Genomic DNA, 15,023 nt, shown 5'->3' with positions numbered 1-15,023 from the left:
CCAAGAGCAACTTCTCCCAACCGTCCAAGAGCAGTTTGGCGCCCAACAATGCCTTTTCCAGCATGATGGAGCACCTTGCCATAAAGCAAAGGTGATAACTAAATGGCTCATGGAACATAACAGATTTTGGGTCCATGGCCTGGAAACTCCCCAGATCTTAATCCCATTGAGAACTTGTGGTCAATCATCAAGAGACGGGTGGACAAACAAAAACCAACAAATTCTGGCAAAATGCAAGCATTGATCATGCAAGAATGGACTGCTATCAGTCAGGATTTGGTCCAAAAGTTGATTGAGAGCAGCCAGGGAGAATTACAGAGGTCTTGAAGAAGAAGGGGCAACACTGCAAATATTGACTTGCTGCATTAACTCATTCTAACTGTCAATATAACCTATTGGTACTCATAATATGATTGCAATTATATTTCTGTATGTGATAGAAACATCAGACAAACACTAATAAAAACCAGAGGCCAGCAGATCATGGGAAAATATCATTTTGGTGTCATTCTCAAAACTTTTGGCCATGACTGTAGACCGCCCCTTTAAAAGCACAAGCAGCAATGATTTTTCTGGTTTAAACCATCATCATCTTGGCAAATTATTTTCTAACTCGTCAAGTGCCAGTCCTATACGGTGGGCCCGAGCCACGTCCGCTCGGTACTCCCATCAGTGTGAGAGTACCTCTATTCTCAGGAAAATTGGTTAGTGTAATCACAGGGAAAATGTCTGTAAATATCTGTATTATTTTTATATCCCCACTTTGTATATTTCTTCATAATATTTTATATAAAATCAATGATTAAATGACGACGGCTCTGGCATTCATTGCACATGTTGTTGCAGCAGATCAGGGATAGGTCTCGCTCACATGAGCGTATAACTGATGAGTACAATCTGATAAAATTGATCCCTTTAATTTAATGAAGCCGTGCGGATCTGCAGATTTTTTGGGGGGAATAGTCAAAAAAAAATGCATGGTGTAAGAGGAGAAAAAAAAAAAACGGATCCCATAGCTTGCGATTTTGCCTACATTACAGTTTTGTAAGATGGGAAACTGGTCCTATGAAAGATTATATATTTATTTTATTAGCTCACGGATGACAAATAAAAAAAAAAAAAAATTATATATATATCTATCCCACCTTGTCCATGTGCAGCCATCTTAGGGTGAGGCTTGGCCGAGTGGTCACAAGTTTTTTTTAGAAAGCGGTGCTGGCTTATGTTCTGCAGGAACAGACGATTGGGCATACTGAAATCAAACATGCTCCATCTCTACCCAACATTGCCGCACCTAACAGACATCCCCCAAATACATTGATTTTTAGCGCTGGCATCAGTCATTTTCATCCATTGGAAAAAAAAAAGTTAAATGAAATGAGACCTGACACAAGCGCTGGTGAAAAGGGTTTATTAACAGATGCAAGGATCAATGCATTGAAAAGACAACGTCACATCAATTGTAAACCGCGGGTTATGTGCGAGGTATCAGCGGCCCGGCCTCACAGACACCTGTGCCATCCACCAATAATGGAGCCCAATGCAGACATCTGTGAAATAAGGGCCGAGTACTGACCGTCCCAGACTCCACCACATGGTGGGCATATAGGCGGCTGTGGAGTTCTGGGTGGGGAGACCTGCGGCCACTCCGTGCATCGATGTCTGAATTCAGCCTATTGTACCCATCATTGTGCTGGATCACCAAACTGTCAGCACTATGGGGACGGGGACCGCCGCTCGATCATGTGATACAGAAGGTTAAAGAATAAACTAAACTTTACATTTTTAATCTGGAAATGTAATTTTAATGCTTTATAATCCTATTTTTTTTTTTGCAAAATAGAAGTGAAGTGCACAGATCCCCACTCCATATCCAGATTACAGATATAGGAGCGGGGGTCCCAGCCCTGTGATGGGGGAAAGCAGACAGCAGCGTGTGGCCCTGGCGACATACGAGGCTGAAGAGTACTCGCTCCTATATTAAAAAGGTCCCATACGAGGCTCTTTATAAGGAGCCGCCGCTCCCCCAATATACAGAGCACAGATCTGCAGACTTAACTGTAGCACTAAGAGTAATTAATCCATTATCAGATCTATGCAAATTACATTTATGTCCAATAATTAACCCTATCCGCTACACGAGCTTTGACGTTTGCAGTTACAAAATCGGAGAATTGCTAAATTCAGCTGATCAGCGATGTGAGTGGTCAGGAGTCGGGGGATAGGGGGTACGGACTGAGCCCTCGAAGCTGCAGCAAAAGAGAACAATTACCCAAAACAGGGTCAGGAAATTGCAGCCGCTCGACCAGGGTCGATTTGCACCATCACCGTGAATTTAAAATAAAAATTAATTACCTGTGCAGCCAGACTTGATTAAAAAAATAAATAAATAATAAAAGGTCCTGTTTTTTTTCTGTAAACTCCCATGCAGAGCAATGTATCGCCACGGCAACAGACAACAAACCTCCTGTAGTCAGATCCTGCCAGTTGCACTTTATTCTAAAAGTTCCCGGCTAACTTATTGCATACGGTCGAAGCCTACAGGATCAGACGACGCAGCGATTGTCTGTTACCATGGAGACACATCGTTCTGCGCAGGAGCTGTAGAAGCAAAACAATAGGACATTAATTTTTTTTTTTTTTTTATTTTTAATGCAGACCTATTGTAATGTTACCCCATTTTTCATATATGCATTATTATTATTAAGCAACAGTACGGCGTCTACATCCGTCTAACTGCGAACCTCCCCTCCCCCTCAGCGATTTAGGTTTAGTAGTAAAATGTCCGTAGATTACAATCAGAGTTTACGTTCCCTCGCCTCCGCTCCTTTAAATACCGTCCCACCGGGAAAAACAAAAGCAAGAACGTTATTGGATATTAACCCCTTCCTATCACAGTCACGAGCAAAAACACAGTTTCTGTATGAGCAGCGATGGCAGCAAATGCATCCGTTTATTGAAAGAACAAAAACAAAATTAACCCCACCAAAAAAATATATATATATTTCCCCCCCATTTCTGCAAATGATAGATTATTATCACCAGGACTGATGTGCGCTTGTGTGACGCCACCACCAATGAAGCGTAGCGAGATCCGCTGCATGCCGGGAGCGGCCATATTGTGGGCGCAGCCCCCCACCCCCAAAAAAAAAAAGCCCGGCTGGTTCCACTTGCAAACATGTCCTCCTCCAGTCTGCGCAGGACCCGGGACCACCGAGACTGTTTTCTGATCCGCAACCCCCCCCCCCACCCTAAAAAAAAAAAAAAAAAAAAAGTGCTAGATGTGGCGTTATCAAACACGTATTTACAATTTTAATATTCTAACTGTATGTACACAACAAAAGAAAAGGCATTATTAAAACTGTTGTACTACAGACTTCTGCTATACGTAGTGTAGAGTTTATCAAGCCCCTTTATAAATCTTCCAGACGCCGAGACCCAAAGTCCAATCCAAGCCAATAAAAGGAGGGGAAACCTCTCGCTAATTGCCAAAAGCTCTGCAGATAAAAGCTGCAGCGTGCATGCGATCCCTGGGGACGGGGAGGACCCCCCCCCCTGCAAAATAACTGCAGACCCTCAGCTGCTCCTGCAGCTTTAGATAAAGAAACATAAATAAAATAAAAACTAGAAATAAAATAAAAAACGCGTCGGTTCCAGATAAGGGTTAAAATCCAAATCCACAAGGTAAAATTGAAAGCCTGATCTTTATGGAGGAGAGCGAGCGCCGTCCCTCCCCGGGTTGTGCCGCGCCGTCCCTCCCCGGGTTCTTCCGCACAGTCACCGCCATCATTAATAATCCGAGTCCGCTGGTTCCTGCGCCGTCAGCGCTAGGTCTGCAAAACAGTCTCCTCTTTACTGAACGGCAGCACAGATCCGGGCTTCACCCAGGACAGACCGGTCGCGTGGAGGCTTTTATTCTGCTCCTCAGATTTCCTCTAAGTGGAAAAAAAAAGACACAAAAACAGAAAAACGCAGCTGAACCACCGATACCAGAAGGAAATGGCCCCCTAAGGGTCGTGTTCAGATCACCCCAATATTCAGTATCTGCACGACCAATAAAGAAAACTTTATATTTTACTAGTGTGGATTGCTGACACGATAACCAGATTTACACACACACATACACACACAATTTCGCAGTATACAGGGAACATGACGTCCTCTCCTGTGATGCCCACAGCCTTATCTTAATAGGCCATAGATGGCAGCGACAAGGAGACGTTAGCCGGCCCCCCAGGTGCCACGGTGAACCATCAGCAACCGATTTATACACCCGTACTTGATCTTTTGCATATGACCGCTGCAGCCGATCACTGTCCTCAGCGGCCTGATGGCATAGGTGAAGGCCTCGCCAGTGATGGCTGCAGCGCTCATGTGCAGGACACATACCTGCAGGTGTATTTAACCCTTTGAGGACTGCAAATGTCTTCAATCAATTAAGTGGATGGGCGCTATGTTTCTGCCTTTGTAAATGGACCTGGAGTGTCAGGTCTGAACACTGACATGACGTGTAAATCGCCCCTAATAATCCAGAACACTGTAGAAATAAAAGGGACAGGTGCGGCTGCGTTACCACTAGTATTGTATTCGTACTTTTTGTGCCAACATTTTCTCTCTGGCTTCATCATGTAGTGCAGGATTCCAGGGCGAAAACCTATAAAAAAAAAAAGGAGGAAAAATAAATAAAATCAGATGTGGACTGTATAAAACGCACCAGCGCTCAACCTTCTTGAAACAGACGGTGGAAGAGGATATGGATGGATGGACGATCAGCCAATCTGAGCGTGCATGACTATGGAGGGTCAGGCTGGTGAATGGCGGGCTGATCGTATGGACATCATTTATTGTGTGTGGACGCCCCAGGAGGAGTCATCAGGTCACTCACGTAATTGCATAGGGATCTTCTATTTTCGGCAGGTCGAATAAGTGGCTGTTGCATAGTTTAACACTGTCCACCACTTTGCTCTTAAACAGCTGAACGTCTTTTTCGTATCTAGAAAAAAAAAAACTTTGATTACCACAAATTAATTTTTCCAAGATCACAGATGCACAAAGCGCTTAACCCCTTCACCCCTGCACAATTCTCCACTTCTTCCAAGAGCTATAACTTTTTTTTTATTTGTCCGTCAATATGGCCGTATGAAGGCTTCCTTTTGGACTTTTGAGTCATTAATTTTACTATGAAGTGCACTGGAAAACGGGGAAACAATTCCAAATGTAGCAGAAAAAAAAAAAAAAAAAATGCAATTCCACAATTGTGTTTTTTTTTTTTTTTTTTTTTTTTTTTTTTTTTAACTTTATTCAATAGTCCCCTTTAGGGGACCTGAAGGTACGATCATCCAATCGGCTGTACTATACATAGCAGTGCTTCAGCCCTGCTGTGTGTAACAAAAATCATGATCTCCGGCCACAAGCCAGCATTCACAGGAATATCGTAATTACAGGCACGGGGGTCATCAGCATACCCCTAACTGTCATGACAACCCATTGGGCGCCCCGCGATCACATGACAGGGCGGGATTGTGACACGCTTCCGGCCGGCGTGTGTTAAATGCCGCTGTCAGTGATTGACAGCGGGATTTAACAGCTGTGGGTAAATGTACGCCATTAGTCATTAAGGGGTTAAAAGGAGGGGGATAGGTGGTAATGGTTATAATCGAGCACCAGAACGGTGCATGGTGCCGATCACGTGCTCAGTCTCTATCGGACTGCCGGGTATAGACGAGGGCTGCGCTCAGCCACCTCCGGCCGTCCCATAGAGAAGGAGTCTGGTGACCAGTGGTGGTCTTACCAGTCCCGTATTTCATCTATTAAAACACATTAAGCACAGAGTCCTACTCACAGCACCGCAGCTTCTGGGTTCAGGGGGCTGGTTGTGTCTATCTTGTAAAAGATCCGCCTGGCGTACATGAGCACCTGCCATATGTGGTTGTGATTTCTCCTGAAAAACAAGAAAATCCAGATCGATGGACGCAAAAAAAAAAAAAAAGTTTATTAACTTTTTTTTCGATCAATTTTTACCATATGCAAAACCTAATGGAGACATCTCAGGCTTTTTTTTCGACATGTGAACAGCTCCATAAATAACGTGTCCATGTTCTGTGCCTAAACTAGCGACTGCGGCACATCGGGGGAACAAGTAAAACAGGCGCCCACAGCCATAAAGGAGACTAAGCTCACCTCCACCTTGCAAACGCTCTTCTCACATCCAGTTCGCCAGAGATGGGATCCACGAGAGGGTGGAAGACGGGGATGTCAAAGACAAGGCGCTGAGATAGAGAACAAAGAGTCAGCGACACGGGCGACACGTCCACGTGCCACATACCCACCGGCGCCATCACTCACCGGACACTCTCCGTCAGGATAGTTGTCAGGGATGTACACTGTGAACTTAAATACACCGTCCTGGTACAGGCCGTGCCGTATGAAGATCACCCCGAACCACACTGCGAAGAGGAAAGGGTGGACATGGTGAAAAGAGATAATAAGACGAGATGTTCATAGACATTTCTGCCCTGGTGATTTTCCAGGTGGGCCAATGTGACCGATCGGTTACATGACTGGTGTACTAGCGGCATAATCTGCCATATATAAGAGCGTAATATCTTACTTAGAGCAGAGCGATACGATGGCTGCACGTAGACCCCCGGGAGCTTCTGCTTCACCACCAGCGTACTGCAAAAGTTAGGAAAAAAAAAAAGAAGAGTTAGACACCTTGAAAAAATCCTGAGCTCCTGATTCTGCTGCTCTTTTCAGTTTTGCAAAGTGGCAGAATCGGGGGGAGCTCCAGGATATTTACAAGGCGTCCAACTTGTTTTTCTAGCCTGTGACAGCAGGTCCGTATATTCCCACATGGCAGATTTGTTGCAGAATTTTCTGTGATTGTTCCACAGTTTGTCAGAAATCTGTGCACTTGCTGCAAAACCAGTCCTGTGCAGATTAATGGGAACATCTGTGACACGTCTGCCACGTGTGAATCCACTCTTAGGGCGGAGAGCGACATGTGGTGCAGATATAAAGTCTGCAGCTCCAGTCTATGCTGCAGATTCTCTCTATGACAAATCCAAATGCACTCGCCGATTACCCCACAGTGGGTCACATCCCATGGTGGCTGCAGACCTGCAAGTGTTAACCCATCTGCCCCCAATTTTGCAGCAGCTCTGGAGACCATCGTTATGGATTGCACCATGGCCGCTCTGCTTAAAGATCACGGATCGGCCAGTGTCCATCCTATAATCTGCATTTACCCATCGCATTATGGCAGCACCGTGAGGGGGGATACGTACAACTCTGCCAGGAGGGAGTACTCCAGATAGAAGGGGCCGTAGGACGCATGGGTGCCATTGGTGGACGGTGCAGCGGGGGCCGGGGAGATGGGTTTGGTGAAGGGGACAGCGTTCTTCGGTATAGAAGGCAGCTGTTTCTTGGTGGAGGAGGCCCGTGGGGGGCTGATTTTCTGGTCGCCCGATACCTTCTCCTCGTCTGGTTTCTGCAGAGAGAGAAGAATCATTATCTGCTGGCAGTGGTGGCACCTGTCCATTGTGATAGGTGCCCTCCTGTGATCTGGAGCTGGCGCAGTTTTCAGCTCTTGCTTCTTACCTTTCGTACAGACGCGGAGGACATGTTCCAGAATGGGTTCATCATCTCACCTCCGGGTGAAGCACGTCTCCGTTCTGACGCTCAACCTCGGCCTCTGCAATACAAGCGCAGAGAAATACTGAAGGCGACGGCGCAGGGAACGGCGGCCATAATGGAGGGCATCAATGACGCTGGTCACAGACCATCGGGGACGCGTCCCCCTTGTTACACTGCGGCAGCGCTGCACAATGGAGGCATTATCCCGAGCAGCGGAGTGTGAGCTCATGGCGTGCCGGGCCGGGGGGACGCACAGTCGAGCCGTCCACAGTCACCATTAACCCCAGGAAAGCCAAAGATGCTGTTCAGAGAGGGGGCTTCATGGTCTACAGCCATCGGTGGTCCTTACAGAGGGCCTGCCCCCCCGCATGGTGCCCATCACTGATCGAGGTGGCAATATACACAGCAACTACAAGCACCAACGTCATCAGCATGCTGGGAGCGGTAGTTACACGGCAGAGTGTGATGTCGGGGCATGCTGGGAGCGGTAGTTACGCGGCAGAGTGTGATGTCGGGGCATGCTGGGAGCGGTAGTTACGCGGCAGAGTGTGATGTCGGGGCATGCTGGGAGCGGTAGTTACATAGACACCACCCAATTCCTCAGTGACAGTCATCTTTGGAGCACGCACTATCACACCCATCATTGTAGCAGGAGGGAAGGCAGTAATATGAGGACAAAGGTTACAACGTGTTTCCCCAGAACGGAAATAAGTAGAAGACCCTGCGCCGCTCTTCAGCAGGACGGCCTCAGTGGTATAGTCACCCAGCTTTCCTGGCCTCCTGATCGGCAGGCTACTCTTACTGTGCAGTTGCCACGAAGGATCGTTGTACAGTCGACCACATCGGGAGTATCTGGGGGACCCCCATGTGGGAGCTGCACCCCAGCTGTGCTCCGCAGTAAAAATATCAGACAAGGAGGGAGGGGGAATATACAGGGTGCGGCGCCATTGGGCACAACTCCTGGGAAAGCTGGGCGACAACCCTTGGGCATGCAGCGGTGGCATTACTGGTTGTCACCCAGCTTTCCCGGATTTACAGGAGAGGAGGGTCCGAGGACTGGCATTTCCGGGGTCACTCCAGCCATCTATTTAGGGCCGCAGTGGGAGCAGCATGTAGTGCAGCAGTGTGACGAGCCCCCGGGTGTATCCTCTGTCATCTGCTCAGGAATGCAGCAATGTCGCAAATCTGAAGACAGGAAACATCTGCAAAGCTGAGAACATCACATGCGGCAATATCCAGAGCAAAGTCTAAAGGAGCCCCCCCCGATGACAGCGAGCCCCCCCAGCAGAGCGACAGCCGTGCAGGCAGAGCCCCCCCAAAACTGATCAGTCCTCAGAGCCCCCCCACCTGCGTCCCCTCGCACCTTCATCGGAGACCTGGCAGCCAAGCCCACGCCTATCACTTCACGGGACAGCTTGTGTCAGACGCTGCAGTAAAGTGAAGTCACTTTTTGCAGCAGTAATTAATTCGGCAGACTCTCTCCTGCTCTGACGGACTGGTCGGGTTACACGGCTCCCGGTGACGTCACCGTCTCCTTCTCTACAGCTTTTCTTTAGCATTTACGCAGCGGTTTTTCACGTTTTCCTCCCCCTTTTGCAGACAGATCTTTATAGTTTTTTTTTTTATTAGTTTTTTTTACAGCAAGAGCTACACTCATCACAGTGTGAACGGTGCAATAAAATCCGTACAGAGCATAATATAAAGTTCTGTAACTCTCTAATATATAGGACTAGAAGATGTTTGGGCTGAATTCACACTCGGCACTTGATTTGGTGCCAGATTTGTCTGCAGAATATATACAATATAATACAGTCCCGGCAAAGGTAAGGAAACTTTATAAAAAAAAAAAAGTCGTCTACGCATTGCCGGTAGTTTGCCAGCAAATGAATTGACTTTAAAATCTGCAGCGCGTCATCTCTGTACAGAATGCATTGCAGTCTCCGCTCTGCCTGTGGGGGGCGACGTGCAACAATGGAAGATCATCATGATGAGCACACCTCCACCTCCACATTTATCATTAGTCCGTAGATACGATCAGCGCGTTTCTGGAGCTCTCAGTGACCTCAGCATCACATGCTGTGCGCTCCAGAAACGCGTTGGTTCTTAAAGGACAAGTATAGACCACCACAATCAGACGGCGGACCCCGGAGTGGTCACCATATTGCTCCAGGTCTCATTCCCAGAGAGTCCCCATCAGCCAAGTCTGTCCGGGTGATGGGCTCCGCTCTATACACACACAGGGTTAATGAACGCGGGTCATCTGTATGAGATAGGTTATCTGGCAGAGGAGACAGATCTCTGTCAGATCCGATTGCACAGATCAGTGTGGACTGCATGGAAACTGCTGCAAATCCGCAACACAGCAGGAGGCCGAGAACCCCCAATACTCAGCATCGGGGGTCCCAGAGGGCAGACCCCCAGCAACAACCCCACGTTATACAGGGAAGGAACAAGTGGCCAAAGGTTGTATCTCATAGGAGAGAAGCGGCACAGGACAGTGACAGCCGCTCATCTCCTGACAACACAGGGGAGAGCAGCGCAACGTACAGAGGTCCGGGCACATCAGACCATCGGGGTGCGAGAAATTATATACATTATACACATAGTATATATGGTACATGCACAGTATACCTTCACACACCCTGTGTACATTATATCCATAGTATATACACATTATATACTATACATTACATACACAAAGTATATACCCTCACACACACCCTGTACACAATATATACACACAGCATACCTTCACACCCCCTGTATACATTTTATAAGCCCTCACACTGTATATATTATACATTACATACACACAGCATATACCCCCACACCCCCTGTATACATCACACACAGTATATACAGTGCTGGCCAAAAGTATTGGCACCCCTGCAATTCTGTCAGATAATACTCAGTTTCTTCCTGAAAATTATTGCAATCACAAATTCTTTGGTCTTATTATCTTCATTTAATTCGCTTGCAAGGAAAAAACACAAAAGAGAATGAAGCAAAAATCAAATCATTGATCATTTCACACAAAACTCCAAAAATGGGCCAGACAAAAGTATTGGCACCCTCAGCCTAATACTTGGTTGCACAACCTTTAGCCAAAATAACTGCGAACAACCGCTTCCGGTAACCATCAATGAGTTTCTTACAATGCTCTGCTGGAATTGTAGACCATTCTTCTTTGGCAAACTGCTCCAGGTCCCTGATATTTGAAGGGTGCCTTCTCCAAACTGCCATTTTGAGATCTCTCCACAGGTGTTCTATGGGATTCAGGTCTGGACTCATTGCTGGCCACCTTAGAAGTCTCCAGTGCTTTCTCTCAGACCATTTTATAGTGCTTTTGGAAGTGTGTTTTGGGTCATTGTCCTGCTGGAAGACCCATGACCTCTGAGGGAGACCCAGCTTTCTCACACTGGACCCTACATTATGCTGCAAAATTTGTTGGTAGTCTTCAGACTTCATAATGCCATGCACACGGTCAAGCAGTCCAGTGGCAGAGGCAGCAAAGCAACCCCAAAACATCAGGGAACCTCCGCCATGTTTGACTGTAGGGACCGTGTTCTTTTCTTTGAATGCCTCTTTTTTTTCCTGTACACTCTATGTTGATGCTTTTTCCCATCTACTTTTGTCTCATCTGACCAGAGAACATTCTTCCAAAACGTTTTAGGCTTTCTCAGGTAAGTTTTGGCAAACTCCAGCCTGGCTTTTTTATGTCTCGGGGTAAGAAGTGGGGTCTTCCTGGGTATCCTACCATACAGTCCCTTTTCATTCAGATGCCGACGGATAGTACGGGTTGACACTGTTGTACCCTCGGACTGCAGGGCAGCTTGAACTTGTTTGGATGTTAGTCGAGGTTCTTTATCCACCATCCACACAATCTTGCGTTGAAGTCTCTCGTCAATTTTTCTTTTCCGTCCACATCTAGGGAGGTTAGCCACAGTGCCATGGGCTTTACACTTCTTGATGACACTGCGCACGGAAGACACAGGAACATTCAGGTCTTTGGAGATGGACTTGTAGCCTTGAGATTGCTCATGCTTCCTCACAATTTGGTTTCTCAAGTCCTCAGACAGTTCTTTGGTCTTCTTTCTTTTCTCCATGCTCAATGTGGTACACACAAGGACACAGGACAGAGGTTGAGTCAACTTTAATCCATGTTAACTGGCTGCAAGTGTGATTTAGTTATTGCCAACACCTGTTAGGAGCCACAGGTAAGTTACAGGTGCTGTTAATTACACCAATTACAGAAGCATCACATGATTTTTCAAACAGTGCCAATACTTTTGTCCACCCCCTTTTTTAGGTTTGATGTGGAATTATATCCAATTTGGCTTTAGGACAATTCTTTGTGTTTTTTTCATTGAAGACAAATTACATGAAGAGAATAATACAAAGAATTTGTGATTGCAATCATTATCAGGAAGAAACTGAGTATTATCTGACAGAATTGCAGGGGTGCCAATACTTTTGGCCAGCACTGTACATTACGCATACAGTATATCCCCTCACACCCCCTGTATACATTACACACATAGTATACATTACATACACACCCTATACACAGTATATACCCCCACACCCCTTGTACACATTATACACACACACTAAACACCATATATATATATTTTACACACACCCTGTACACAGTATATCCCCTCACACCCCCTGTATATATTATACACACTACATACATATATATATATATATATATATATATATATACACACACACACACACACACACACACACACACACACACACATTGCACACACAGTATATAGATTTTCTACCATCTCCGCTGTTATATAAGGCACGACCTGCTCTCTGGGACACTCAGCCTCCTTCCTGTCAATCACACTCAGCTCCCCCGGTGATTGGAGCCGCCGCACCACCAGGGGGCGGGACAAGCCCGGTGATTGGTCAGCTGATGACAGCCGTGCCAGACAGGGGAGCGGCGCAGGTCTCGGCCTGTGCTCGGGGGGCTCCGGCCGCACACACCGCCCTACCTCCGCTATCTCATGTCCGCCGTCACACTGCCGCCTCCGTCTCGCTGCTTTCCTCCGCTGATCCCTCCACCGCCGCTTTATCTCGTTCCGCAGCGCGTCATCCCGGCCGCCACCGCCGCTCCACTATCAACACCGCCAGCCGCTTCCGCCCCTAGCAACGGATATCCTCCCCGCCAGCAACCATGGCGACAGTGGCGCCTGCTGATTGGACAGCAGAGGCGTCTGTCTGCGGGGAAGGTGTTAGTGGGCGTGGCCACACTCAGTTCCTGGTCAATCACCGTTACGTGGGCGGAGGCGGGACTTAACAGCTTTACATTGGGCGGGGCCACGGATGATTGACAGCTGCAGGGTAAGCGCGGCGCGAACGATCACTTAAGTGGCGCAGACATTGTCACTTTTCACGTTATGTCTTAGTTCCCACGTCAGTGTTGTAGTATACAGTATATATCACGGGGCTGCCCATGGCTGGGCTCTACAGGAGCACCAAGATGGCGGCGATGGGGCTGCCATGGCAACCTGATAACATGAGGCCCAATAGGCGTCAGAAACGGGCGCCCCACTGGGTTAAATGTTGTCAGAGATTGACTCGGCGTATAAGTGGTTAAATAGCATCAGCTGTTATGCTCCTCTGAGCCACACCCCTTTAATCCACACCACACCCCTTTACACAACTCCTTATTAAAGGGGCTGTCCATTATTCCAGCTTTTAGTGCTTGCTCTATAGAAATAATGAACTCGTCTCTACTCACCGCCCCCCGCTCCAGCACCACCTCTCTGCCGCAGCGTCGGCCTTTGTGACATCACAACTACAGCGTGTGACCGCTGCAGCCAATCACTGGGCTCATGCCGTCTACTAGACATCACCATGGAGCTCAGTGATGACACCATAGCGATCGGCTCTGATTATTATTATTTATATAGCGCCATTGATTCCATTCATTGATTATTGCAGTGTTTTTATCCGTTCTCCCCCTTTTTATGCATTTTTTAGCAAAGAATTGCTAAAGTCTGCGTCACAGCGGGAGCACGGCGTCACAGCGGGAGCATGGCGTCACATGGGGAGCACGGCGTCACATGAGGAGCGCGGCATCACGGGGTGCACAGCGTCACAGGGGGAGCATGTCATCACAGCGGGAGCACGGCGTCACATGGGGAGTGCAGATTCACGGGGAGCACAGCGTCACAGGGGGAGTGCAGAGTCACGGGGACCACAGCGTCACAGGGGGAGCGCAGCGTCACAGGGGGAGCGCAGCGTCACAGGGGGAGCGCAGCGTCACAGGGTGCACGGCGTCACAGGGGGAGCATGTCATCACAGCGGGAGTACGGCGTCACATGAGCACGGCGTCACAGGGGGAGTGCAGAGTCACGGGGAGCACAGCGTCACAGGGGGAGCGCAGCGTCACAGGGGGAGTGCAGAGTCACGGGGACCTCAGCGTCACAGGGGGAGCGCAGCGTCACAGGGGGAGTGCAGAGTCACGGGGAGCACGGCGTCACAGGGGGAGCACAGCATCACAGCGGGAGCACAGCGTCACAGCAGGAGCACAGCGTCACAGCAGGAGCACGGCGTCACAGCAGGAGCACGGCGTCACATGAGGAGCACGGCGTCACAGGGGGAGCGCAGAGTCACGGGGAGCGCAGAGTCACGGGGAGCGCAGAGTCACGGGGGCAGCACGGCGTCACAGGGGGAGTGCAGAGTCACGGGGACCACAGCGTCACAGGGGGAGTGCAGAGTCACGGGGAGCACGGCGTCACAGGGGGAGCACAGCATCACAGCGGGAGCACATTGTCACAGCGGGAGCACGGCGTCACATGAGGAGCACGGCGTCACAGGGGGAGCACAGAGTCAGGGGGAGCACGGCGTCACAGGGGGAGCACAGCATCACAGGGGGGAGCATGTCGTCACAGCGGGAGCACGGCGTCACAGGGGGAGCACGGCGTCACGGGGAGCACGGCGTCACGGGGAGCACGGCGTCACAGGGGGAGCATGTCATAGCGGGAGCACAGCGTCACAGGGGGGAGCATGGCGTCACAGCGGGAGCACGGCGTCACATGAGCACGGCGTCACAGGGGGAGCGCAGAGTCACAGGGAGCACGGCGTCATAGGGGGATCACAGCGGGAGCACGGCGTCACAGCGGGAGCGCAGCGTCAGAGGGGGAGTGCAGAGTCACAGGGAGCACGGCGTCAAAGGGGGAGCGCGGCGTCACAGGGGGAGCATTGCATCACAGGGGGAACACGGCGTCACAGCGGGAGCACAGAGTCACAGGGGGAGCACGGCGTCGCAGGAGGAGCGCGGCGTCACGGGGAGCATGTCGTCACAGCGGGAGCACAGCGTCACAGCGGGAGCACGGCGTAACAGCGGGAGCATCGCGTCACAG

At 49.1% G+C, this 15,023-nt stretch overlaps 2 protein-coding genes across 6 annotated transcripts in view; one reads left to right on the top strand and one right to left on the bottom strand.

Annotated features, from left to right (window-relative positions):
- Window positions 1-3,284: 3,284 nt before the first annotated feature.
- On the bottom strand, window positions 3,285-12,910 carry AKTIP (AKT interacting protein). 4 transcript variants are annotated; one of them, XM_073659685.1, is made up of 10 exons: window positions 12,659-12,910; window positions 7,600-7,695; window positions 7,287-7,489; window positions 6,611-6,675; window positions 6,346-6,446; window positions 6,181-6,269; window positions 5,843-5,941; window positions 4,886-4,993; window positions 4,594-4,654; window positions 3,285-3,935 (listed from the first exon to the last, which is right to left on the bottom strand). In XM_073659685.1, the coding sequence occupies exons 2-10, from the start codon at window positions 7,642-7,644 to the stop codon at window positions 3,828-3,830; spliced, it is 879 nt and encodes a 292-aa protein (XP_073515786.1). In that variant the 5' UTR covers window positions 7,645-7,695; window positions 12,659-12,910; the 3' UTR covers window positions 3,285-3,827. The 4 variants fall into 4 exon arrangements, with proteins under 4 accessions (XP_073515786.1, XP_073515785.1, XP_073515787.1 ...); XM_073659684.1 differs by having other exon boundaries at window positions 7,600-7,693; window positions 12,648-12,909; XM_073659686.1 differs by lacking the exon at window positions 12,659-12,910 and adding an exon at window positions 12,432-12,541 and having other exon boundaries at window positions 7,600-7,693.
- N4BP1 (NEDD4 binding protein 1) overlaps window positions 12,875-15,023 on the top strand; it is a 146,501-nt gene continuing 144,352 nt past the window's right edge. The window contains exon 1 of one of the 2 annotated variants that reach the window (XM_073659679.1): window positions 12,875-12,996. In XM_073659679.1, coding sequence (XP_073515780.1) covers window positions 12,979-12,996 — 18 coding nt within the window. In that variant the 5' untranslated portion in view covers window positions 12,875-12,978. The remainder of the gene's footprint in view (window positions 12,997-15,023) is intronic. The other variant, XM_073659681.1, reaches the window with a different exon arrangement.

The sequence above is a fragment of the Phyllobates terribilis genome, unplaced genomic scaffold (assembly GCF_046119375.1).
Source record: "Phyllobates terribilis strain yellow unplaced genomic scaffold, ASM4611937v1 Scaffold_14__1_contigs__length_39327217, whole genome shotgun sequence".
Lineage (NCBI taxonomy): Eukaryota > Metazoa > Chordata > Amphibia > Anura > Dendrobatidae > Phyllobates > Phyllobates terribilis.
Note: the sequence above shows the minus strand (reverse complement) of the source record. Positions and strands in the feature narration are given on the sequence as shown.